The sequence below is a fragment of the Xenia sp. Carnegie-2017 genome, unplaced genomic scaffold (assembly GCF_021976095.1).
Source record: "Xenia sp. Carnegie-2017 unplaced genomic scaffold, XeniaSp_v1 HiC_scaffold_1, whole genome shotgun sequence".
Lineage (NCBI taxonomy): Eukaryota > Metazoa > Cnidaria > Anthozoa > Malacalcyonacea > Xeniidae > Xenia > Xenia sp. Carnegie-2017.
Window position 1 is genome coordinate 946,197 of NW_025813402.1, and position 26,750 is coordinate 972,946.

General features: G+C 34.1%; 2 protein-coding genes across 11 annotated transcripts in view; both read left to right on the forward strand.

Moving 5' to 3' along the window:
- Positions 1 to 26,750, forward strand: part of LOC124440592 — an 87,634-nt gene that overhangs the window by 25,520 nt on the left and 35,364 nt on the right. For 2 of the 10 annotated variants that reach the window (XM_046991004.1, XM_046991011.1), the window contains 2 exons: positions 12,452 to 12,646; positions 13,702 to 15,204. The exons of 2 other annotated variants lie outside the window; for them this stretch is intronic. In XM_046991004.1, the coding sequence (XP_046846960.1) occupies positions 13,703 to 14,704 (1,002 nt within the window). In that variant the 5' untranslated portion in view covers positions 12,452 to 12,646; position 13,702 and the 3' untranslated portion in view covers positions 14,705 to 15,204. Of the gene's footprint in view, positions 1 to 4,136; positions 4,744 to 6,202; positions 6,228 to 8,331; positions 9,527 to 10,571; positions 10,789 to 11,459; positions 11,604 to 12,451; positions 12,647 to 13,701; positions 15,205 to 26,750 lie in introns of those variants that run through there. 6 more of the 10 variants (XM_046991019.1, XM_046990996.1, XR_006946701.1 and 3 more) reach the window with 6 other exon arrangements.
- On the forward strand, positions 15,582 to 18,348 carry LOC124440482. The gene is made up of 2 exons (XM_046990879.1): positions 15,582 to 15,728; positions 16,292 to 18,348. Exon 2 carries the CDS (start codon positions 16,293 to 16,295, stop codon positions 17,853 to 17,855), a length of 1,563 nt encoding a protein of 520 aa, XP_046846835.1. The 5' UTR covers positions 15,582 to 15,728; position 16,292; the 3' UTR covers positions 17,856 to 18,348.

A 26,750-nucleotide genomic window follows, 5' to 3' on the forward strand; every position in this document is an offset into this window, starting at 1 on the left:
TATCATACAGAATGTTTGAAAGTTCTTGTTTATTTGCCATTGAGCTAAAGTTGGGTTATAATTTCAGGATAAATTTACAATGCTCAAAAAAATAATGAATAAATGTCAGATTTTCAAACTATCTAACGCGTAATAACTGCTTAACCGCTTCAAATAATGATATAGTTGAACTAGAAACGACAGTAAACTCTGAATTGAAAAATCTTGAAAAGTCGCTGATAATGAAATATGTAAATAGATGAAAAAGAAGCCTTGTTCGTATGTTGCAGGTCATTTGGTTAAATTTTTCGTCACAATACGGAATGTAGGGAATTTTATCCGTGTGTGAATTTACATTCGTCAAGTTCTAGTGTAATGACGGACGCAACGGATACGCACTTAAGAACTGGGTGCAAGGGGGGACATATTTTTCGCTGAGTGGCGCTTCTGTTACGTATCTATTCTGTGATAGAGATATTAAACTTTAAAGTTTATAACAACCTTATTCTGCGCCTGTGTGACATTTTTTCATCAAGTTATATAATATTAAATCATAAAAATAGATTTTGTATACTTGTTATTTTCTTGGGAGAGCCTCTGGGTACAAAAGCGAGCATTTACGTTATTATGATATTTGCCAAATATCACAACGAAATTCGCAGAAACGCAACGAATTAAAGGCATTACCCGCGCCAATAGTCTCAGAATCCCTCTTTCCTACACTTCTTACGCTATCGTATATCAAATACTTTGGTTGTCTGTAAAATTAAAATCAAATTTTAAATTTTATTAATTAACTTTTAAATTCTCGCATAGAAAAGTTCCGACTGAATAAAGACTTTTATCTTCAATTTATACCAGCATAGACATGGGTTGCAACCTTTGCAAAAAATCCTACAACAAGAGAAGGTTGGAACATGGGGAACATGAGGTAAGCGTTGGTGAACAAAATGTTCAAAGTTGTCTCGGTGAAGTGACGTCAGGAATAGAAAATGGTGGAAGACGTCATCCCATACAAGAGACTCTTATTGAGGAATTCAATTTTTTACCTCATGTGTTGGATTTGATAAGAGAACATGGATATACGATGGAAGCGTGGGATGATTTTGTGTTGAATGTTCAGTCAACACAAGAAGAAGTTTAAATCAGAATGTATTAGTTGCTAACTTTCAGGTGCGTTTTTCAAACGTTGCATTCTACATGAGCCGAATGCATTTAAAACAAAAGAGAACAAAGAAATTTATCTAAATTTTTTTTGTCTTGAATGCTTTGGTCGTACGTAAAATGCCGCGTTTAAAACTGTCCTAAGTATAGAAAGAACCATTCACTATATTATCGTAAAAATAAGCATTCACTGTATAATAGTGTAAAATGTAAGCACTTGAAAACGCATCTTGTTTCAAAAACAGAAACTTTCAAGGACATTTTGTTTACATCTTGTGTAACTAATTGATAATCAATTAATGTAGCCATTATTAGTAACCTTACTTTGAACTTTTGTATGTAAAGATATATTTATTTTTCATTTATGTCATTATTAACTTTGAATGGAATGATAATTTTTGATGTAATCAGTTTCAACAGTGTTTTTAACATCAAACTGTTCACTGTTTTCTTTCGAAGTGTTCCTAGTAGATTAAAGCAGTTGATTTCAAAACAAGCCAAACAATAATGGTAAATTCTGGTTATTTAAAAACAACGAGAAGATATTGTAAACTGCTACACAAATGCAGAATGATTTGATAAATTGTTTAATGTATTTCCCTCGTGTCGAGTGAGACTTATTCAAGCTCTTGACCAATCACCGCACCGCATTGTGTTTATTTGATGACGCCTAGATGACGCCTGAAGCAGCACAACCTGATTGGCTGAAATGCAGTGTAAGGCAATCATTTCTTGAGTAATGGTAAATGTGATATAGTTTTATATTTAATCTGTCCTTTCATCTTTGCTGCCCTGGCATACTTCTGTAGCGTGGAATAACGTAAGTTATCATTTATAATGTACTATTTTCATGAAGGCATTTTACACTTCTGTTTTAAGCATTTCGATTCTTATAAGTAAACGTTCAAAGACGAGTCTATTTGAGAGCACGCGGTTTTTGTGAGCACTTTAAATATCGATTTGTGTCATATGTTTAAGTGTGACTTCATGTTTTCTTTATCCGTTTTTCTTCCAGGCTTTTAGGATGAATAAATATCCAATCATTAGGAAACGTGAATGTTTTAAAATCAAGGAAAAGCGAACTACTAAAAACAATGAAGATGTTGAGAAATATGTGACTGTTCTTGGCGACTGGCGTTCCCAATTGCGTACCCTAGACAGACATGAAAGTGCTGGTAAAACTGACCGCCACTTAATTCGCTCATTTTGTGTTCTTCATCAGTGTCTTGTATTTTGTTGTATCTTGTTGGACAAGGTAAAGACATTATTGTCTGATAAAGGCAAACTCACTTATGAAAAGATAAATCAACTGAATGATCTAAAAGTAGATCTCTACAAGTTAACCAAGCTTCTTGATGAAATAAATCTGATCTACAACAATTTTTGTGGCTTTAAGCAAGAAATTACAATTGAGTATGTGTATGAATTTAATCTTGATAATGCTTTGAGTAGTATAGAAAGTGCCATTTCCAATCTAAACCATCCTGAGATAAATGATCTCTTTGACTTGGAAATCACCCCAGAAGATGTTCTGTGCTCAGTGCTTGGTTTGAAAGATGAGTTTGCTTGCAGGCTTCTCGAACAAACTCCTTACATGAGAAAACACAAAAGTGAAAAGGTACATTTGCTAAGGTTCTTGAAGAAGTTTAAGGAAGAAGACAGCTTAAAAGATCTCAGAGATAGTGAAAAGGTTGCTAAAATCTTGTGCAAGATTGGTTTTACAAAGCATCGATCTGAATTTATTGCTAAGTGGATAACCAACATGGCAGATCCGAATCACAAACCAATTTTATCCTGGGTGGAAACTTACATTGAAGATCATTTTAAGTATGATATCTTCTTAAATGATCAAGTTTCGTATTTTCCTTTCAAAAATGATAATCAAAATGAATGGTTTACTGTGAATATCCCACGTTTAGATGAAGAGGGAAGACATAGTCATCCTATAAATATGATCAATGTTGCATCGCAAGAAGATGCCCTACACCATGTTGGATCAAAAGTTGCTGAACTAAATGAAAATAATCCTGAGACAGAAGTATATTTCCATTGTACTGATCACGAAAGTGCTGTGGATATTCTGGAAATTGGAATTGTGCTGGGTTTTGGTCGAAAGAAATCAGACTTCTCTGATGGAGGAGGTTTCTACATGGTAAATAATGCAAAGTTCTTATTAGAGCAATATGGATTGAGCAGTACACATCCAGCTATTATCATGTTTGATGTGAGTCCTCAAAAACTGAGCAAGTTTAAAGGAATTGATTTATCCAGTACTGAAAAAGAAGAAGATTGGAAATTGATTGTTGAGTATTTTCGCTCAAGTAGCCATGGTATTGGTAATTTAACTAAGAATTTGTTCTCACACATAAGACAATGTGATTACATCAGAGGGCCTGTTTCTATTAATGGTTCTATTGAAAACAACACATTATCTCAAGGTGTTGAACAAATTTGCATAAAGAAACGAGAATTGGCCAAGCTAATTGGGCATCCATCATTAATCTTAGGAGTGATCTTTCTTAAAGCTCATGAACTGAACCAAAAAGGAAATGAGATTGGCAGTAAAGATGACGTCAATTTCAGTTGTGAGTCGTTGTAAATCTCAGCAACCTTTAATCTTATAACCGACTGGTGTTATACCCAAGAACAGTTGATATAAAATATTTTATTGCATACTGATAGCTTGAACCAACAGTAGATCATTGTAGACTATGATTATTTTTTTACTATTTATACCTGAACATCGAGATATACTCAAGTTTGGAAACGAACTATTTACTGCTTGTTGTAGATTAGATAATTTGATTTGGCTTTTGTATGATGTCATGATAAATATTAAAAAAATTGGAATTTTTGTTCTTTAGTATTCATTCTGTTAGCATTGTACTTACAGCTTGTTGATGATGCCTTTAGAGTGCTGAGTTTTCTTACTTAAAAAATTTGCAAAACAATACTGGTCTGCTCTTTGTACAACTACACAAATCACAAATGTTTCTAATATTAAAGCAAATCAGCAATATGCTTCTGCATAACACGTGATTTAATCCTCTAAGTATTGAATATTTATATATAGTCAATGGCGCGGTATATTTATGATCTTTGTTATTGTGAAGTTGAGGGTCAGTGTTTATTTGTTGCTTTGAATTGTATTCAAAGCTTCAAATTTTCGATAATGACTTCACGAAAGCGTTGCTACAATGGATTAAAACATGCCAAACAACATATGATATTATTTTTCATTTTATTCGGCGTACTTTGTGGATATTTGGTGCTTTATTACATGGCAATGTTCAGTCGTCCATAGATCCAACACCGAAGGAATATGCAATGTACGTTTCGTTTCTTGGTGAGATTTGGGTGAGAGCATTAAGACTTTTTGTTCTTCCTTTGATTGTATCCAGCCTGCTTTTGGCAGTCGCTGAATTGGAGTCAAAACAGAGCGGAAAATTAGGAAGAAGAACATTGCTGTATTATCTTATGACTACAATGTTTGGGGAGTGATTTGTTTATTTGCATTTAACCTGGAAATGTTAACGTGAAAGAACCAGAACCGAACGAAGCAAAAGTAGAACCAATACATTCTGTGATTGATCTTATAAGGTTTGTGCAAAATATTCATAAATTTACTGAGTTTGCGCCCAGCTTTTGCGTTCACTGCAAAAATCGTCTACGTATAAGTTACATTTCTATCAGTTAACGACAATGCTTTTTACTTTTTTTGAAGGCAACTTTATTTACTATAACGTAAATGCTACAGTTGCAAAACTGTGCAAGTGTACGAGATTTTCGAGTGCATACGGAAATCACGTTATCGCAATACTCACTAGATTCTTAATCTTCTATTTGTGACAAACTTCCTTAAAGGGGTTATATCACGAATTTTAGCCCCCCTTTTTTATTAGCTTAATTGAAAATTTGGATTATTTGAAGAACTATGACATGTCGCTGGACTTAAACAGATAAATATAAGTTGCTTAATTTTGCCTCCAAAGTCGGGTACTTTTTGCGAATTTTTTACGACGCCATATTGATACTTGTGACGTAGATAGTTGAACACGTCTGTTTCCGTCAATATAATATTATATTATAGGAGGTGATTTTGTTGTCGTTTTTCTTGTGTTAAAACAAATAATGACAGTATTTTCAATAAAATATTAAAAAACAAGTTGTCCGGAAAGTATGGCTTCAAATCAGTGCTCAGATAATTCGAATTCGATGTCTGAATGCGTATCTGATTCGAGCTCGGAATCCGTGGGTTATGTCGAGCATTTAAACGACTTCGCATATGACGATGAACCGCTCGCAGGAGATGGTGATGAAGTGCATACTCCAGATGATCCCGATGGAATTCTCCTGCGACCTTAGAACAACGAAGTGATGGCGTAATTCCACTCGGTGAATGGTAAGTTGTTGTTTTCTCCTGTTTGTAATATACATAAAGTTACTTTATAAACCACAATGCTCCCACGTTTCAGGTGTAATTGTCAATGCTGTCATACCGATTTGTTAGAAGGCGCATTAGAGTACAGATGCTGTAAGGAAATAGGACCAGCTTTGCAGAAAATGACATTCGATGGCAGCATTGAGAAAATATCATGCATAACACAGCATGCCAAATTTGGGCCTTTAGTTCATGAGGCTGTCCTTGAAAACGTCGGGCCACTATTGAGAGATAGGAATGGACGTGCTTATCGCCGCCAAGCATCACAATCATTAAATATGTAAGATTGTAAATTGTATGAGAAACAATGTTATCATCAACATTGTTTCATCAACAATAATTAGTCCAACCTTTTTATTTACTTCAGGTACTTGAGAGCTGTGGCATACAGATGGTTGATGCGATGGTTTTGTGGGTCTATGGGATGGGAGAATACTCGGCCTTTACCTGCTTGTGTTTACCACTTTATTCGGAAAGCATATCCAAGTGGTAACACAAAAGGTTACATACCATCAGAGGCGATGATGGAAAGGTCTTTAACTTGTGCACTGTAGAGACTGTTGGCCTTCTTTGCTGAGTTTAGAATGGTCAGGAAATATGCCTAGATGAAAACCAAATAGGAGATACATGGATGCACTATACGGTAAAGAAAATCTTTTCTTCAATGTCAGTCTGGGAAAAAAAAAGAAAAATTATATGGAATTAAATCATAGCATAAATGTAAAAATGGAAAATAGCAAGCCACATGAACTTATCTTATAAGGTCTTCACACTTGAGTGCACTGCATCCACAAAGGGCATGTTGAGCATTAAACTACAATAAAAAAAATTATTCATGAAAATTAATTAGTTGCACAATCGAGTGAGATAGTCATCTTCAATCTGACAAGTATACATACCATTCAATGTTATATTAACACTGTAATCATCAGGAAAGGTGTGTATATCAGTGCCCAGATAGGGAGGCTAGAGGGTACTATCACTTGCCTAAGGTGAACCCTCAGGCTGGTGGTGGGAAGGAGGTGCCTTACTTCTCCATTCCAGATGTATTACGATTTTCCCTGATTTCGCGTCGATATTCATTTTGCAACTTCTGGGCCTTTTTCTTCAAAGATGCTTTTGTCTTTTTATACCAGCTTAAAGTCTTTTGTAAAGATGTAAGTTTTTTCTTAAGACGATGGCACGATTTACATGGAGACTGGGATTCACAAATATTTTCACCAACTGCATGTAGCTCTTCTTCAAATGGCGAATCGTTTGCTTCCCCAGTGCATACTTCAACATGCTCAGCTCCATCACTAGTAGATGGTACTTCCTCATCGAGAGAACATGTTTCCTTCAGCGATGGCTTATGGAGAGTATGTCGAATAATCTACAAAACATATATCGAATTTACATATGACAAAAGAAAAATTAACATAAACAAGCGTAAACTTACTTGTCTTCGCTTTCAATCGGTTATTTCGTCTTGTAATGGTTCAGGAATCCCAGCCACGTCAATGGTTGGGATAGCATCCTTCTTCAACCTTCTTTTGAGCTTGACTTGCACGCTCAAATTAAGGTCAAAACAAGAATCTTCAAATGACACGAGGTAGAGGAAGCCTCAAAACCCGGTCTATGTTTACGCACAAAATTTACCCATTTTCTATGTCTTTGCGGCTCTGTTTCTTTATTAGGAAACAGATGCATCGACATTCCTTCTGTTTTGAATCATTGGCGCAACTAATTTGATTAGGTCCGCCAGCAACACAGCGTTTTCCTCCGCGTTTCTTATTAAGATTACTAGTAGAATACGCCATGTTGATATATGTGTTCAACTATCTACGTCACAACTCATTAGCATACCGATCAAAAAGTTCGCAAAAAAAATGCTGAAAATCGTGACTTTGAACGTCCATAAAATCACTTTCACCAATCCAATTTCAATTATAATTGCAGATTTAAAATCACTGAAATAAGGTCTTTCAATTTAGCTAATAAAAAAGGGGGGCTAAAATTCGTGATACAACCCCTTTAAGTACTAGAGGTGGCTATGACTTTTTATACATTATTATATTCATATTTGACACTTTTTATTATGCCATACGAACCACAACTGCCAAAGTGATAAACGCCACAAGATCTTAATGCTGGATTAAAGAATACCCGTCCACTCACTATCTACTTATATAATATGCCTTGTTCTTTATACTTTGTTTTGTATTTTGACCATTAAATGACACTAAATGATACTTGATAAATAATAATTGAGAACTAAACGATATTTTAGTTTAGTGATATAAAACGCTACAAGATCGTAATGCTATGTTATAGAATACTCGTCCACTCACTATCTACTTATATAATATGCCTAACACAGCCTTTACAACAATGACATTGAAATATAAAAATTGCAATAAACCTTCCACACTCTACTCATCACACACTCAATTTCTCATCTCTTTGAGACAGTGAGTGGAAGGTTTATTGAAATTTTTGAATTTCAAAGTCATTGTTCTATAGGCTATGTTTCAGATGAACTTATCCATTTCAAATTGTTTTATTTCACGGCTTTTAACCTTTTAATAACGAGATCATTGTTAAGTGATTATTGCTGTCATCAGATTGTTTCATTCCTAAATAGTTGATCTCTAAACAAGTTAATTATGACGGGCAATTTTTATAACATTGACCGCAAGACGTAAAATTGGCCGTTTGATTGTAAATCATGATTTTAATCTTCCGTGCCATAATATTTCGCATTTTAGGCTCTTGTCCACTGCTCACTGCGAAATTTAACTGTGAAGTGTTAAGTAAAGAAAAGGTTGCTGAATGCTATGTAGCTGATCTTCAAAGTACGTAAAATGTCTTATGAGATATTTTTGCCTATAGAAAATTTTACCATGTTAAATTTTAGCGACGAAGTTCACTTTCCATGTCTGTGAATATCAACCATATTTATAGCACACTAACTTGTAAGAACGTATTCTTTGGAGACAATGATTATCTTGTTATTATATTCCCTGGAAAACACGTTTTATTGAGCTGGTGGCTCATAACTTGTGTATTCTAACTTCTAAAGCAAAGTTCAATGTTCATAATTTCTTCACAAACACGACACAAAACGGGCATTACACGCGACAATAGAAAATTGCTTAGTCAATTTAGCCAAGTAGGACTTTTGCTTACCCAGGGCCGGCTACACTGAAGAATTTTTTGTAACAGTGTTTTCTGTAATTTTCCTCTAAAGCAGTTACATTGTTTCTTCCCTTAATACGCTCTGTCCGCAGATCTTATGATATCTTATCCTACATTCACATGATGGGTATGTTAAGGGACTTCCCCTTGCAGATGAAGCATATCAGATGAAGTGACTGTTGCATAATGGGTATTTTGCATGGGTGAAAAAAAAGAAAAAAGAAAAAAGTTTCCTAAATACACCATGCTGCGTCTTGTTCCGTTGTTGTTCAACATTGTGGAATGGCAGTCTTCGTGGCTGTTGCATTGCACTGTTGTGTCATGTAGCTGTGGCAGAATGAATGATTTAAGTTCTTAAAGTTGGTCAACTGTATTTACATTCGATTTCATACAAAGTAAGGAAAGAAGCGAAAACGGTGAAAAAATCCAGAGCTAACTCTAATCAAATACGGACGAGAATAAAGATATAGAAGAAAATCTCTAGAGCTTGGAGAAAGTACATCAAGACAAAAAAAATAATTCCCGTTCACAAAACGTTCCAGAGAGCGTTGCAGAGGATCAAAAGATGGAACCTGGAGCAGAAAGTCAGACTGAATATTTAATATTTTTACTCGTACTTTTATATTTGAAACTTCTTATTGAATTGTATGATTTAAATTTTCCTTCAATTCCTGATGAACTATAAATATCTATAATTTGTACAAGTCCGCTGTGAACGTAATGATAATTGAAATATTAACTAATTAAAACAAATGTACTTTTCGATGTCGTATTTTCTATTTTTAAAACGCCCACTTATCTATTTGATTACCTAAGAGCCCTCTATTTTTAAGAGTTGGGACATCTATTGTTATCCGTTTGATTGGGCAATATTGATCACCTGATGAATTTCCGCTATTTTGGTTCCTAGTTTTGAAATTTGAGCTTGTGTTTATATAGCAATTGCTGCTAGTAATACAGTATTTTGAGATAATATTGCGTTTTTTTATGGATAAGTTTGTAATAACTGATTGTTGACGGCTACTAAATGTCATTACATATCGCCAGAATCGAGGATTACGAAAAAAATGAAAAAAATGCCTTTACGTCAAACGTATGATTGCGTTTGGTGATTGTTGTGCTGAACTGCTTTTGATATAAGGTTCAATTATCTGACTCAAGTAGAGAATTCTACTTCGAGTAGTGAGTATTTTTGGTAATGAATTCTACGAATGTACCCTACTTCTGTAGCTCAGAGAAGAACATTACTTCTTTTCTAGACTTGTCAATTATATTTTAATTGTAGGTTTTGGTTTATAAGATCACAGAGGCATATCTCCATAATTTCAGCTATTTGGGCTTTTTAATGTATATTACAACTGTTGCTGCCTTTCTCATATATATTAAAATATTGATGGGCTTCCTGACATATATTTAGGTGCTGCAAGCTTTTTGATATATATATTTCACTGGCAATACAAGGCATAGAATTTGAACAAACGGGGCTGAGCCCCCTCCAAACACACCTCTGTATGATCAATAAACACATACAGAAGTTTTGTCGTTCCTCAACCCATAAATTTAACTCTTTGCTAAATTAAAGATTGGATCAGACTCATATGCTGTATAAAAGACTACAAACAGTAGCATTTATATTAAACAGACTGTTCTTCATCAACAGAAATGTTTCATGTTATTATGGAGTTCATTGGGATAACCTGGGGTCGGAAAACCGATTACGTCCACTGAATACGTCACAAACCATTTTCACGACAGACATCGAATAATAATCGGCGAATACCGATAGTTTCCACCGGATGTTTCCGAGAACCGGTAAAGTCAGTCATGTAAACTCAAACTGTAAACTTGTTCGTCTGTATTTAAAGTATTATCGTTTGAGGTTCTTGAAAAGTTTTCAATGAAAAATGCTACTGATTAAACAATCTGCGTTATATCTTTGTACATATTTTGTGCCATCATCAACATAACGAATTGTTTGTATTTCTATTTCAAAATCGAGCGACGTTTAATATTATGACTTCATTTAGGTAAGTTCTATTGTACTGCAATCATTGAGCATGTTTAGACTTTATAAAAAGATCTTTACTCCTTTTGAATTTTAAAACTGCTTTATATTTATGCCAAAAGTTTGCTGAGATTTTGTTTACGATTGTAACATGTGACAGCTAGGGTTATGTGTTTATTAGCATAATTATCAGTCAGCCAAGCTTTTTTAAAACCATTATGAATCAACATTAACATCATCTGACGTCGTACATGAACTGTTCTTAACCAGTAGAGCTATACCTCATATTCATCATGTCATTTTAACTTTTAAATATGTTTATGTCAAGATTTCAATTGTAGAATGATTATATATACTATTGAACATTGTGTACAACAAGACAACTGTCAATAAATGAGTTGTCAAGGAAAACGAACCTTAAGAACCAAGAATAGCATGAAGCTTTGTTTTACACCACTGTATATGACAGATCATTCTCATTGAAATGCATCAAATTGTAATATTGCTACATAAACACAATGAGGATGGACATTTTGATGTTCACAAAAACAAGATTTAATTATTTATAGATGTTCCAAATGTGCACAGCAATGTAATTATATCTTACAATAGCTGTGCCAGGCCTAAATACCATGCAATGATAAATAATCTTTTGAAAATTTCACTGTTTGATTGTAAACTGTTTTCTTTAAGATAAATCCCATTTCACCACCAACCTATGTTGTCATGACAACAACAATGAATCAAGAAGAAGGTTTGAAAGCTTTGGAAACATCTATCAAAGCCATTGAAGAAATCATTATGAACAAGAAAGGAACATTTGTATTACAACAAGCTGTAAGTGTTTGGTTTATATTTCTATGAAAAGTATATTGTATCACTAAAATGACATCCCCCTGGTGCCTCTACTATCCTCATATCATCCTGTTACCATTTCCCTAAGTATCCCATGCTGCATTAAGATGGACATATTCAATCATTAGTTGTTTATTTGAAAATTACAAAGACACCATCACAATGCATTGAAATCAATAATATTAGGACCCTGTGACATTGGCAATAATTTATGTTAACTGTCCACAAAAATTAGTTTTTCCTAAAGATAATTATGCATTGTGATATCATAACGATGTCTTTTGCATATTGAAGAAAAGTTATGTGTCTCCAAAACAAAATAAAATAACAAAGCATGTGTTCACACCATTTACACAATGACTGTCTAATGTTTGCTTTGTCTGACTGTGTAACTATTATCAGAAGGACATCACTTAAGTCCATTGGACATTTTGCACACTTGTATGATGTATCAAAGATGTGAAATCATACAACTGACGTATGTTTAATGAGCAGCGTCAGAGAAAAAAATAAAACAAGCAGAGTTTGTCATGTTCTTATTCGAGTAGTACTTTATGTTTAACTTAGGAGCTGAACATGTTTCATACAAAATGTTTTATGGTTTTTGATTGGTTATATGAAATGCTCTTTAATATGTATTACATATAATTGGACAACTGTTTTTCTATTGTGTCTGTTGACATAAAATTATCAGTTTTAACAGATATGGGCCTTCATAGAGATCACAAATGTAAAAATCTTAAAATGATTTAAACTTATTCAGGAAAGAGGTCATTATTATATTTTATTATCCTAACTAACATTTTTATTTGACTTGATGGGTACTCTAGGGATCACCGGAAATCTTCGGCTCGTGGTCGACGGTAATTATCGGAATTAGCGGGAAACACTACGTCAGAGGTCTGGTACCGACACAGAGACGCGATTTTTGTCATTTCTTTCTGGATAGTACGCCGTCCATCGAAGCTCCTCAGTTCGTAGTTATATAAAAATTGTCAAATACCAGCTGTTATTCTTCTGTAAAAGTAAGTAAACATTCTTAGTTAACGTTAGAATGGAGTTTTGTAAATTTTGATGAATTCAGACAACACTATTCGTCGTCGTTTCCATAATGAAAGCGAAACCAATGAAAAATGTATTTGTAATTGCAACTATGTTCAACGCATTTGGGTATAATTTTGACAGTTTTCATCATACAAAGAAAATTGTGCTCGGCTGTCGTCAAAAGCTTCAAATATCGATTTTTTTGAACGGTTTTATGCGCCGTATCCTGGTATCAAAACGTTGACGACCTAACATCTATGTACTTATTATGAACATGAAAATATTTAAACCAGTTATAACCAGGAGGCGTCAATTTCTTGAACACTTTAAACATCAAAACATGTTTTATAATATTTAAGTTACGCTTAAGTGAGAATCGCGTGATAAATTTTGAAGTATGTATTGGCTCTTTTGCCTTGATTGTAACAAATCTATTGCGCACTAAGGCATATAAAGTTCCCTTGAGTGCAAATAATTTAGTGTAAAATTATCGTTTTAAAACTTTCAAAGTCGTTATTATGGATCAAAAATTACTTTGTAGCTTGTTTTTTAATACATTCTGAATTTTTTGAAAATAATTAATTCATTCTTTGGTATTTGATTATAAATGATGTAGCCACACAGCACAAATGTTCATCACTTCCTCATAACTGTGGTGCATTGGAGCATGTTACATTTGATTTAAATTTTCCGTTTGATATTTCGAAGTTTTTGCAATAGTGGAAATGTTTATCGTAAGCTCACGATCAAAGTTACTTATTCGTTCCATGAAAAACTATCTCAACAAAAATTTCAAATACATGAGGCAAAGTTACGCAAAATAACGTTTCCCACAACGTTTGGTAAGAAACGTTGAAGGAATAAGCTTTCATAAGCTTTGAAGGAATTTTAATGCAAATAAATAAACGTTTACATATGTAGCCATTGTGAATGTGAACGTATCGACTTCCTCGCTTTAAATATTTGAAAGGTTTCTAATTACTGTTATTCGTTTTTTCTGTGTTATTTTTGTAAGAGTATCTATCTTGTTCTGTAGAATGGCTCCTTGTTTATCAAAATCAATAATGAGAGACGTCTACTGCACTACGCTCCAAAAAAGAACTGAGCGAAGTCCTTTCGCTAGAACTGATATGTACGATATTGTGAGCTGGCTTCACATGTCGAATGAGTTGGTTGAAAAAGAGATCATGAAAAGTGAAGGAGAAAATGCACTCTCGTTTATTCTGTCTCACCTTGATGATCAATCAATGACAGTTTTACTTGGAACCTACATTAAGAAATTTTTTAAGTGTACTATATTTACGAATGACGCCTTTCCTCTTTTTCCGTACAATGAAGACTGCCAAAACCATTGGTTTACGCAGAATTTTTCACGTCGTAATGATGCAGGGCACCAAACTAATCAAGAAGTAAAGATTTTTAATGCAAGTAACAAAGATGAAGCAATTAGAGGTATCATCGAGGTTGAAAGATTGGAGAAAGACGAAGACGGGAATACTGAGTTATATTTCCATGGCACTGATCATTCGTCTGCTCAGAATATTCTTGAGAATGGTATTGAATTAAGTAAAGGTCGTGAAAAGTGTGACTTGTCGCATAATTATGGTTTCTACATGGCAAATGATTATGAATACTCATTAACGCAATATTCTTATATAAAAACAGAAGCAGCCCTTCTCATTTTTTGTTTATGCCCAAATAATTTGAAAGGTTTCCGAGAATTGTATTTATGTGATAAGCGCAATAAACAAGACTTTAGTACAGTTACTCAATACTTTAGGGCTGGAAAAATAGACTGTAAAGGTTCCATGAGCGACAAACTATTTTCGGAATTAGAGAAGTGCAATTTTATCAAAAGTCCAATAACAAGTGATGGTCGTTCAGCAGGTGACCAAAGGGAAGATATTCGGCAGGTTTGTGTGAAGAAACACAAAATGGCTGAGACAATGAGCGGTTCCCCATTTTTGGTGGGTGCAGTCTTTATAAAGCCTGACTCTAACAAAATTAGCAGTAGGAGACGCAAGAAAGCAGCAAAGTGAAATGAGTTCAGTAATAAACAGTTTGAAATTGCACGGAGTTATCTTATCCATAAAAACAATCGTATCACACTTTATAACGTAACTCGTAGGACATATTGATTTTGTATATAGTCATTATTTACCATTGCAAAAGCTGAATTGTAAAAATATTGATTTAAACAATTTTGAAACAATTATTGGATGACTTTGAGCATGATACGAAAAATTATTCAGACCAAGCTCCTTTAACGAGGTCTGAATGATCTTTATATTATGCAAACGTGTAAAAACTAAAACACAGAGCAAAATCCAGAGCAAGCTGCAAGTTTGCACATTTCCAGTTTGTTTTAGCAATTTTCACACGAACAATTACGTCGCCTACAAATAATTTTCAATGTTATGTTATTAGCAAAATTTGGAGAATTACCTGTTGCCTCTTAGCCTATCACAATCGATGTTCCATCAACATTGTATAATAATGTAAATCAGGAGTAAAATAAAATAGATTTGATTTTGTGGAACAACGAGGTTTGTATAAATTTTTCTTGATTATCAAACGGCGTAAACCCTACCATGTAAACCAAAAACTGTCACTAAAAAATGATCTAACTTTTCGTAACTATCTCAACTAATGTACTAACACCACACAATATTTGAACTTCCATATGGCGTATTTTTTCCAACGATACTGCGTACCTGTAGAAACTAAATTAATCTTTATGCCTAACAAAATTAAAAAAAATTTCAGTTTTAAAGATTAAATTTCTTTCAACCTTAAATCCGGGGTAGTAAATTATGATCATTTACATGTTTGATTACCCAATGGCAATTTGGCAACGCCTTAGTCAGGTGACCAAACAAACGCATCTATCCCACAAATCCTCGCGTGCCTAAATACCAAGAATGCCACAAAAAAAGTATACTTGTTACTTTAAGTCCGATAAGTTCCAAATTTCAACTTTAGCAACCAAGAAAATAATGAAAGTACTGTGTTAGCGTCGTATTGATGTTATGTATGGGGAGAATTTCTTGGTTTTCGTGATACGTAAGTGAGCTTAAATGTATTTCTTAAATGTCATCAGTCTTGCCAATGTTCGTCGTTACGTTTGACTTAAAATCGAAACCAACGTTTTTGTCTTGCAGTTATATTTTGATTCTATTTTATATTATATCTGTACGCCGTTAAACGTTTAGTTTATGTTAAAGTCGTGCAAATTTGCGACAAAAGGGTTTTTTAGTGAACTAGGTTCGTGAGTTTAAAATATTAAGTATATTCCTCTTCGCTGTCGTGGCATATTTCCGTAGAGAGAAAATTTCTTATCGTAAGTTCCTTAGTTATATGTAATGTAGTATTTTCGTGAAAGCATTTATCCTTTGTGTTTTAAGCTTTTTGATTCTTATACGTAAACTTTAAGAGGCGAGTTTTATAATTTCATAGCACAAAGTCTCATTCACGGGATGACGCAGTGAAAATTCTGCGGCCATTCTTATTGTTGGAAAGTATTGTTTTATAATTAAAGTTTTTGATAAGAACTTTAAGCATAGATTTGTGTCAAATGTTTAGGTGTAACTTGTTGTTTTATGTGTTCCTTTACTCTACATTTTTAGTATGAATAAATATCCAATCATTGGAAATCTTAAACGTTTCACATCAAAGAATGATCTCATAAGTACTATAAAGCTAACCTTAAAAGATTTTGAAGATGTAAACTTGAAGAAAAATGTGATTTGGCATTTCCAATGGCAGCTGAAATGTCTTCTCCCTAAGTCACTGATGTTAGATTTACAAAAAACTATTAACAAACCCAAACTTGAGTACTTCATGGATTCAATTTTTGTTTGTTATCAATGTTTTGTTTTTTGTGGTATCTTGTTGAATGAGGTAAAGGCATTATTGTCTGATGATGACAAACTCACTTCTGAAGAGAGAGGACAATTAAATAAACTAAAAGTAGACCTCAACGATTTAACCAAGCTTCTTGATAAAACATATCTTTACTACTACAATTTTGGTGGCTTGAAGAAAGAAATTAGAGATGTGGCAAATGACGTGGATCTTGCTAAAGTTGTGAAAAATATAGAAAGTACCATTTCCAATCTAAACCATCCTGAGATAAATGATCTCTTTGACTTGGAACTCACCCCAGAAGATGTTCTGTGCTCAGTGCTTGGTTTGAAAGATGAGTTTGCTTGCAGGCTTTCCAAACTAAGTCCTCACATGAAAAAACACAGGAGTGAAAAGGAAAATTTGCTAAGGTTCTTGAAGGATTTTAAGGAAGAAGACAGCGTAAAAAATCTCAGAGATAGTGAAGAGGTTGCTAAAATCTTGTGCAAGATTGGTTTTACAAAGCATCGATCTGAATTTATTGCTAAATGGATAACCAACATGGCAGATCCAAATCACAAACCAATTTTATCCTGGGTGGAAACTTACATTGAAAATCATTTTAAGTATAATGTCTTGTTAAATGATCAAGTTTCGGATTTTCCTTTCAAAAATGATAATCAAAATGTATGGTGTACTTTGAATATCCCACGTTTTGACAAAAAAGGAAAACATAGTCATCCAGTAAATGTTGTCAATGTTGCACGTGAAAAAGATGCTTTTAAATATGTTAAATTAATAGTTGCTAAACTAAATGAAAATAATCCTGAGACAGAAGTATATTTCCATTGTACTGATCACAATAGTGCTCTTGATATTCTGAAAATCGGAATTGAGCTGGGTTTTGGTCGAGACAAATTAGACTTCTCTGATGGAGAAGGTTTCTACATGGTAAATAATGCAAAGTTCTCATTAGAGCGATATGGATTGAGCAGTACACATCCAGCTATTATCATGTTTGATGTGAGTCCTCAAAAACTGAGCAAGTTTAAAGGAATTGATTTATCCAGTGCTGAAAAGGAAGAAGAATGGAATTCGATTGTTGAGTATTTTCGCTCTGGTAGCCCAGGTATTGGTAATTTACCAAAGAATTTGTTCTCACAGTTAAGACAATGTGATTACATCAGAGGGCCTGTTTCTATAAATGGTTCTATTGAAAATAACACATTACCTCAAGGTGATGAACAAATTTGCATAAAGAAACAAGAATTGGCCAAGTTAATAGGGCATCCATCATCAATTTTAGGAGTGATTTTTCTTAAAGCTCCCAAAATTCAATACTTTTGAATAATTATGGGTGCAAATTAGTGGACAGAACATGAAATTGATGACCATAGTTAGCACTGTGACAATATTTTATTTTCGTCTATAGTCTACCACTTGCTACGAAATTTAACTGTGAACAAAAGAAAATTTTCATTGCATACCAATAGCTAGAAGCAACAGTAGAACATTGTAGACAATGATTTTCTTTTTACTATTTATACCTGAACATCCTGATATATTCTAGTTTATGAACAAGTTATGATAAAATGTTAAGTGGGAGGGGGGGTGAATATTCATATATTCAGCTCTGCTTTACTGATTTGATTTGTTAGTGATTATAATTTCAAAAGCAGAATATATGAATATTCACACACACACACCCACTTAACGTTCTAGTTTCGCCCTTTACTGGGTGAAAGTTTTTAATTTTAGCAAACCACCCACACTGATTATGTATTTTTTATTGCCGAGAGCACATAGATTCGTTAAAAAATGCAAAATGTTTTGTTTTTTATTCTTGTAGTATTCATTTTGTACGGTTAACACGCACCCCAAAAGCAGGTGGTCAATAGGAAGTTTTATTTTTTGAATAACAGTATGAATTACGATTTTAAACAATCATCTCATCAGGTAGTATTATAATGCATTGATGAATAGCAGTAAAACATTCAACATCGCTAAAATTAAACGGCCAAACTGTTTTCTTTGTCCCCCAACACTTGGAACATTGAAAAGTCTTGATTTTGCAATTATCACGCTTACGTGTCTATAGGATTTAAGAAATGCTATTGGCTAGCTTGATCACGTGATAAAATGTGATTGGCTAACAAAATAAACAAGCAATGGCTGATGATCAATTTTGTTAAAATTTTGTTATCGAAGACGAAGTAGAAATTAATGTTTGAAAACCGGGTTTTTCTTTTCTTTATGCTCAAATACGTTAACTGCCTCAACTAGGTCTTTGTGAATAACTTTATTTTCGCATTCAGGGAGGTATTGCGATAAATTTTCAAATATATCCGTCGTTTGCTTGCTTTTATAAACATGAAAGTTTCTGTGACGTCATTGTGTGCGTTTGTCCTCTTATAGATCATAGCTCTCAACCAATGAAATTGCTCAAATTCTTCTGGTTATTAAATAATTATATATAGTCAATGGCGCGGTATGTTTATAGTCTTTGTTATTGTGAATTGTGAAATTGGGAGTTGAGAGAATTTGCTTTGAATTGTATTCAGAGCTGCAAAATTTCAACAATGACTTCACGAAAGCGTTGCTACAATGGATGAAAACATGCAAAACAACATATGATATTATTTTTCATTTTATTCGGCGTACTTTGTGGATTTTTACTTGGTGCTTTATTACATGGCAATGTTCAGACGTCCATAGATCCAACACCGAAGGAATATGCAATGTACGTGTCGTTTCTTGGTGAGATTTGGGTGAGAGCTTTAAGATTTTTGGTTCTTCCTTTGATTGTATCCAGCTTGCTTTTGGCAGTCGCTGAATTGGAGTCAAAACAGAGCGGAAAATTAGGAAGAAGAACATTGCTGTATTGTCTTATGACTACAATGTTTGGGGAGTAATTTGTTTATATGCATTTAACCTGGAAATGTTAACGTGAAAAAAACTGAACTAAACGAAGAAAAAGTTGAAGCAATACATTCTGTGCTTGATCTTGCAAGGTTTGTGCAAAATATTCATAAATTTACTGAGTTTGCGCCCTGCTTTTGCTTTTACTGCAAAAATTTTCTTATACGTATAACTTTTATTTGTATTATTTAACGACAATGCTTTTTACTTTTTCAATATGAACATAATAGCCCAACATAAGACATTTAAAAAAGCCATCACGATAGTAAAATAAAGAAAGATTAAAGGTTTTTTAATAATTACGTTTCTTCTTTAACTTAAGACATCTTCAGATTATTTGAGATAAATTATATACAGGAGGTTTTAAATACAAGCATATATTACAGGGTGTTAAGTTACATGTGAGGGAGTAGGAAGTTTAGATGAAGGAATGAAATGAGAAGGACGGTATATTAAAGAAGGTGAAGGGGATTGAGTTGCCTTGGGTGTTAAGAGGGGGTTTAAGTTTGAATATAAGAAGGCTTTCATGAATCATAAGGTCATAATTGTCCGCTTTTTACTTTACTAAAGGAAGCCTTTTTTTTAGAACGTAAATGCTTCTTTCGCAAAACTGTGCAAGAGTTGAGATTTCCAAATGCATAGATAACATATTCACCTTCACTATTGTGAAACAATAATAAATACATTTATGATATTAGTTGTAAATACATTTTATTATGTCATATGAACCATACCAAAGAGAGCAAAGGTAAAGCTACAAGATCATAATAAGAACATCTAGATTTTAAATGGATAAGTTAATCTGAAACACAGCCTATACAACAATCACATTGAAATATAAAAATTGCAATAAACCTTCCACACTCAATTTCTCATCTCTTTGAGACAGTGAGTCGAAGGTTTATTGAAATTTTTGAATTTCAAAGTCAAAAAGATCTTTCTCCTTTTGAATTTTAAAACTGCTTTATATTTATGCCAAAAGTTTGCTGAGATTTTGTTTACGACTGTAACATGTGACAGCCAGGGTTATGTGTTTATTAACATAATTATCAGTCAGCCAAGCTTTTTTGAAACCATTATGAATCAACATTAACATCTGACGTCGTACATGAACTGTTCTTAACCAATAGAGCTATACCTCATATTCATCATGTCATTTTAACTTTTAAATATGTTTATGTCAAGATTTCAATTGTAGAATGATTATTATATATACTACTGAACATTGTGTACAACAAGACAACTGTCAAGGAAAATGAACCTTAAGAACCAAGAATAGCATGAAGCTTTGTTTTTCAACACTGTATATGACAGATCATTCTCATTGAAATGCATCAAATTGCAATATTGCTACATAAACACAATGAGGATGGACACTCTGATGTTCACGAAAACAAGATTTAATTATTTATATTGATTGTAAACTGTTTTCTTCTTTAAGATAAATCCCATTTTACCACCAACCTATGTTGTCATGACAACTACAATGAATCGAGAAGAAGGTTTGAAAGCTTTGGAAACATCTATCAAAGTAATTAAAGAAGTCATTATGAACAAGAAAGGAACATTTGTTTTACAACAAGCTGTAAGTGTTTGGTTTATATTTCTATGAAAAGTATATTGTATCACTAAAATGACATCCCCCTGGTGCCTCTACTATCCTCATATCATCCTGTAACCATTTCCCTAAGTACCCCATGCTGTATTAAGATGGACATATTCAATCATTAGTCGTTTATTTGAAAATTACAATGGCACCATCCTAATGCATTGAAATCAATAATATTAGGACCCTGTGACATTGGCAATAATTTATGTTAACTGTCCACAAAAATTAATTTTTCCTAAAGCTAATTATGCATTGTGATATCATAACAATGTCTTTGCATATTGAAGAAAAGTTATGTGTCTCCAAAACAAAATAAAATAACAAAGCACATGTTCACACCATTTACACAATGACTGTCTCATGTTTGCTTTCTCTGACTGTGTAACTATTATCAGAAGGACATCACTTGAGTCCATTGGACATTTTGCCCACTTGTATGATGTATCAAAGATGTGAAATTATACAACTGACGTATGTTTAATGAGCTGCTGTTTTTGCAGCTTCAGAGAAAACAATAAAACAAGAAGAGTTTGTCATGTTCTTATTCAAGTAGTACTTTATGTTTAACTTAGGAGCTAAACATGTTTCATACAAAATGTTTTATGGTTTTTGATTGGTTATATAAAATGATCTATGCCACGACCAAACCCTTATCTCTTGTTTTCAGTGTGAGCGTAGGGGTTGGTCGTGGCATACAAACAAAATATTTCTACTCTATAGCGTTGCGTGAACTGACAATCTTTCGTAAAAGCTCAGAAACGATATCTCTGACTCTTTGAGCTTCAGGTGCAACGTTTGACTGTCCTTTACTGATTTCTATATTCACACACAGTCCAAGAACACAGCAAAACGATGAATAATTCGACAATATTTGAAATACACGTGCGAATAAAGTTGGGCACGACCAAAGGAAAATATTCGACGATTGAGCATGCGTACGACGCAATGCAGCCTTATATATTATTAGTAATTTATGTTTTGGTCGTTCTCCCCTGATCAGAGCACGAACAAACTAGGGCTGACTATACCCATTTGAACAGGCCGTGAGGTTTTCCAGCCAAACAGCGCTTAGGAATATATAATTTGGTCGTGCTGGTCTGAATAGAGGATGACCAAAAACGGGAGAACGCCCTTCCGTTTGCTTTTAGTCAATAAATAGGGCAGATGTCGGGTAGAAACGTAATATAGTGAAAGTAATATGAAGTACATATCACAAAATGCAAATAAAGCATAAAAAATTGATTTTGTTTTCGTTAATATCTGTCAATATTAAAAACAGTATTAAAATTTTAGTGGGTAAATAAAACCTTAGTTTGAAAAATGTTTGGTCGTGCTCAGCACAACCAACATGACCTCTAGCTATGCCACTGTGTGGATGGTTTGCTGAAATTAAGAATTGTCACCCAGTGCTCGCATTTTCTTTGTGTATTATAACTTGTTTCTATACTTAAGTACATTATAAAGTAAATGGTTTGAACCTGGGAATGTCGTTACATGTTTGTAGATGTAGATCGTCCATGTTGTTAAGTCCTGAGAAGGACTGTTTTTGTTGTTGTTGACTGACGTTTCGACAACCTTAGAGGAAGTCATCTTCACAGTCAAATGTTTGTGGAAGTCAGAGTCAAAAGTCACTTCACTCTGAAGATGACTACTGCTAAGGTTGTCGAAACGTCAGTCAACAACAACAAAAACAGTCCTTCTCAGGACTATACCAACCTGGACGATCTACATTTACAAACATTCAACGATATTATGTTGTTCTTCATCAGCTTGGAAGAGATTTGGACAGTACAGCATGTTCATGAGAGATCAAAGAATGCCCATGTGTCTCAAAAGGAAGATCATGGACACTGTCATATTACCAGCAATGACTTATGGAGCAGAAACGTGGGCACTTACCAACCATCAAAGAGAGAAACTGGCAATCACCCAAAGGAGTATGGAAAGATCAATGCTCGGTGTCACGAGGAGAGATAAGATCCGGAATGAAGACCTGAGAGCAAGAACAAAAGTGAAGGATGTCATCGAGAAAGTTAATAAAGCCAAAGGAAAGTGGGAAGGACATCTAGCCCGAATGAAAAATTATGAATGGGCAAAGAAAACATCTGAATGGACCCCGTGGGACAAGAAAAGAGGCAAGGGAAGACCAAAAAGGAGATGGAGAGATGACATCGAGCAGAGAGCGGACAGCATGTGGATCCAGAGAGCCCAAGACCGTGAAGAGTGGAGAAAGATGTGGAGGCCATCCGCCAGCAGTGGCGTGACAGGCTGATGATGATGATGATGATGATGATGTTGTTCTTATACTTTAGTACATCACGATGGTTAGGTATAAAAAATAAAAAGCCTTTAAAAGCAATTTTATTCTGAAATTTGCAGCAAAAATAGACCAACGGATGGAAAAATTGTGTGATAAGAAATTTTGAGCAAAAGATAATCATTGTCTACAATGATCTGTTCCTGTCAAATTTTGTAGCAAGTGGTAGACAGGAAGCCGAAAATAAAATATTGTTACAGCGCAAACTATAGTCAACATATTTGTGTTCTTTTCACTGATTTGCACGCAGAACTTTGAAATACTTTTTGAGCAAACCTCATTGTTGGCTATGAAGTAACACTATCATTATTAGCTTGTTTTGAAACAATTATGTAGGAATGAGTTGATAATAGCACTGAAAAAAATGAAAATTAATAATGACATAAATAAAAATAGAGATCATTACGAAATAGATTTAAAAAAGCATACAAATTTTTACAAATTTTTCATTAGTAGATAACAAGTATGGTTGTTTTTGAACTATTATTGAGTGGTTAAAACAAAATATTTTCTTGAGTTTTACACAAATCTATTTATAATAAAATTTTACATAATCTTTTCCTTTCAATGAATACCACTCTACGTTGAAGTTGACGATGATTTAAAGTTTTTCTTGAGTTGATGGAACATTCAAAACAAGGTCTTCCTCCAACATTTCCATCGAAGATTCAAATTCTTCAGAAAAAGTCTCTTGAATGGGTAAATTTAGAATTGGTTGAGTATTTCCACCATCTTCCATACTTTCATTTTCTAATGCATTGTCGTATCTTTCGTTGCCATCTTCTAGCCCATCGTAACAATCTTCTTTAACGTTATTTTCTTGTTCAGCACAGAAATTTTTACCTTTGTCGTTGATCTTTTTGTAAACGACGATCTAAAGATAATTACAATAGGAAAAGAGTCATCATTTCGACTCTTCTACAAATGGAAATGCTGGTTTCCCACGCAAAAGAGTTACTTTAATGGTGTACGATTTACACGATGCTTATACCTGTAGAAAAATATTTTCCAATTTTGCGCAAAAGAAATGAATCAAGAATGTAAGATTTAGGATAATTATATTTTATTTTACATGGTCATATTAATAATAAATTAAAATCGTCACGATTTCTTGTTACATCACCTTAAGTACATATGGTTTGGATCGTAAGCGTAGGAAATCATGTTTTTAAGAAGTGTTAAATAAATCACATTAGTAACAGCTACCTTTTTTTAGGCCCAGTTCAAACGTCGCATTTTACATGCGCCGAATCAAATGCGAGAATTATGTGCATGTAAAATGCGACGTTTGAACAATTAAATTCGACGGATTTTAATTTAATGCGACTTTAGTCGCATATTCGACTGAGTTAGTCGAATATTCGACGGAAATTCGATGTTGATTCAAACGTCGCATTTTACATGAGCCGAATTTAATGCATAATTTATTTTAAGATATTTCTAAGCAAAAATCAATTATTTCCATGCTAAATGCCATGCGCAAAGTTGTAAAAACATGGCGGCGGCGAGTATTTCGTGCACAAGTTTAACAAAATACACTTGTTTAAAGTGCAAAAAATTTATATGTACAAGGAAAGTTTCCTCGAGATACATGAAATGTTTTTTTGAATCGAAGATCACAATAAATACTCCAAACTGTCTTCCACCAGCCGGAATTTCTATCTTGTCTTCGACATGATCGATAAGGAGGGCTACGTATGAAGGCTTTTGTTTGAGCAATTAACGGTAGAAAAACATGGGAAATTTGCAGAAGCTGCCGTCTCGTTTCTAATAGTTTATTTGCTGTAACATGCATCAATATTCGTCTTTTCCTATTAACACGAATCATATTTGAAATGCATAAACTCAACATTTTTCTGTTCGCCATTTTAGGAAATTAGTACAAGAAAATGAATAAACTATGAAAAAGTGGAAGCATAACTATAATAAATGCGACGAGAGCCCTCTATAGTATAAGAGTTGGGACAAACGGTCTGGGGCGAGCGCGGAGCCGCCATTTTGGTTCCTACTTGCAAAGTGAAACTATAATAATACTATTGGAAATTGGGTTTATATGCAAAAGAAGAAAGCAATTTAAGCTTATTCCATGGTAGTATCAAATATATTAGGAATAATAGCAAGCTCTTTGCGTTTTTTTAACGATTTGCGGCAGACCTGATTTAATTTCATTGGTTTCCAGTATGGAAAGTATGTCTTCTGCACACCGGAGATTTTTTTTTAATAATATTATTGCACACCAGGCATATTTGGGCGTGGCAAAATTCCGCCATATTTGTGGGCGTGGCAGGGTAATTCAATGATGCATGTGGTGCTGAGTATTCCTGAAATAACGCAGTAGTTAACTTTGTTTAAGCTCTTGCGTGTTTGTTGAATAGTTTACAATGGCAACAAGCATTTACAATTACAGTGTACATTTACAGTTTACAGATAAAGTAAAAACTAAAAGATAAAATATCGCATTTAAAACTATAAATCCTTGAGTGAGTACAACTCCGTCATAGCTCACCAAAATCATTTTCATGCAAAACATGTGGACATCAAGGAGGCTCATGCCTCACTCTAACCACAACTTTGCTCACTTCAAAATTTGACGCTCTGTCTTCTTTAAAATATGGTAGCCGATGCTTTGGTAGCTTATAGTCTTCATCACCGTTTGTATAAATTTCTGCAATGGCTCTCATGGTACGAGGACATGAAACGGGATGGGGAACGCACCAATCTACTATTGATCTATGAACCAAAACCTCATTAGATTGGGCTCCAGTTTTCTTGTGAGTACCCATAAGGCTATAAAATCCTTCTACTATAGCCTCACAACCACTTGTGGAAAGAGCTACGTCAAGGGCGATGCACATTTCTTGACCAATTGACCTTATTATATCTTCATTTGTGTACATGCTGGTGTACACAAATTCTTCGTTGATCCTTGCTTTCACTGCCTTTCCCGAAGAAAATTTCAGACTAAACCACAAATCTAGTGCAGGATCCTCAATGCATTTAAGGGAAATTAGCCGCTCCTTTTCAAATTCTGTCACTGGTTGGTCCTTTTCATCGATGAACATATACGAACGACAATTACCAAGACCTTCCCAGACCATTCTAAGCACAGTTTCTTTAAATTGCTCCAAGACACTATCACTGTTATGTGGCAACAGTTTCAGTAATGGTTGGTCGTCTAGTAGCTGCATGACATGAGGCAATTGGCAAACATACCTAAAGCATGAAGATGTAGAATGATTAGGTAAGAGTGTCATGTGATAAAGTTATTACACATAGTAAGGCCAAGATAAATATTCCCAAAATATACTTGAAAAAATCGGCAAACTCTCTTTTCCCGCGAAGATCCCAAAGATGTCTTCCAGCCCTGCTGACTTTGATCCGCCCATTCGCGTGAGAA

Coding starts and splice junctions, on each gene's coding strand:
- LOC124440482 (XM_046990879.1), top strand. CDS start 16,293: ATGAATAAATATCCAATCATTGGAAATCTTAAACGTTTCACATCAAAG.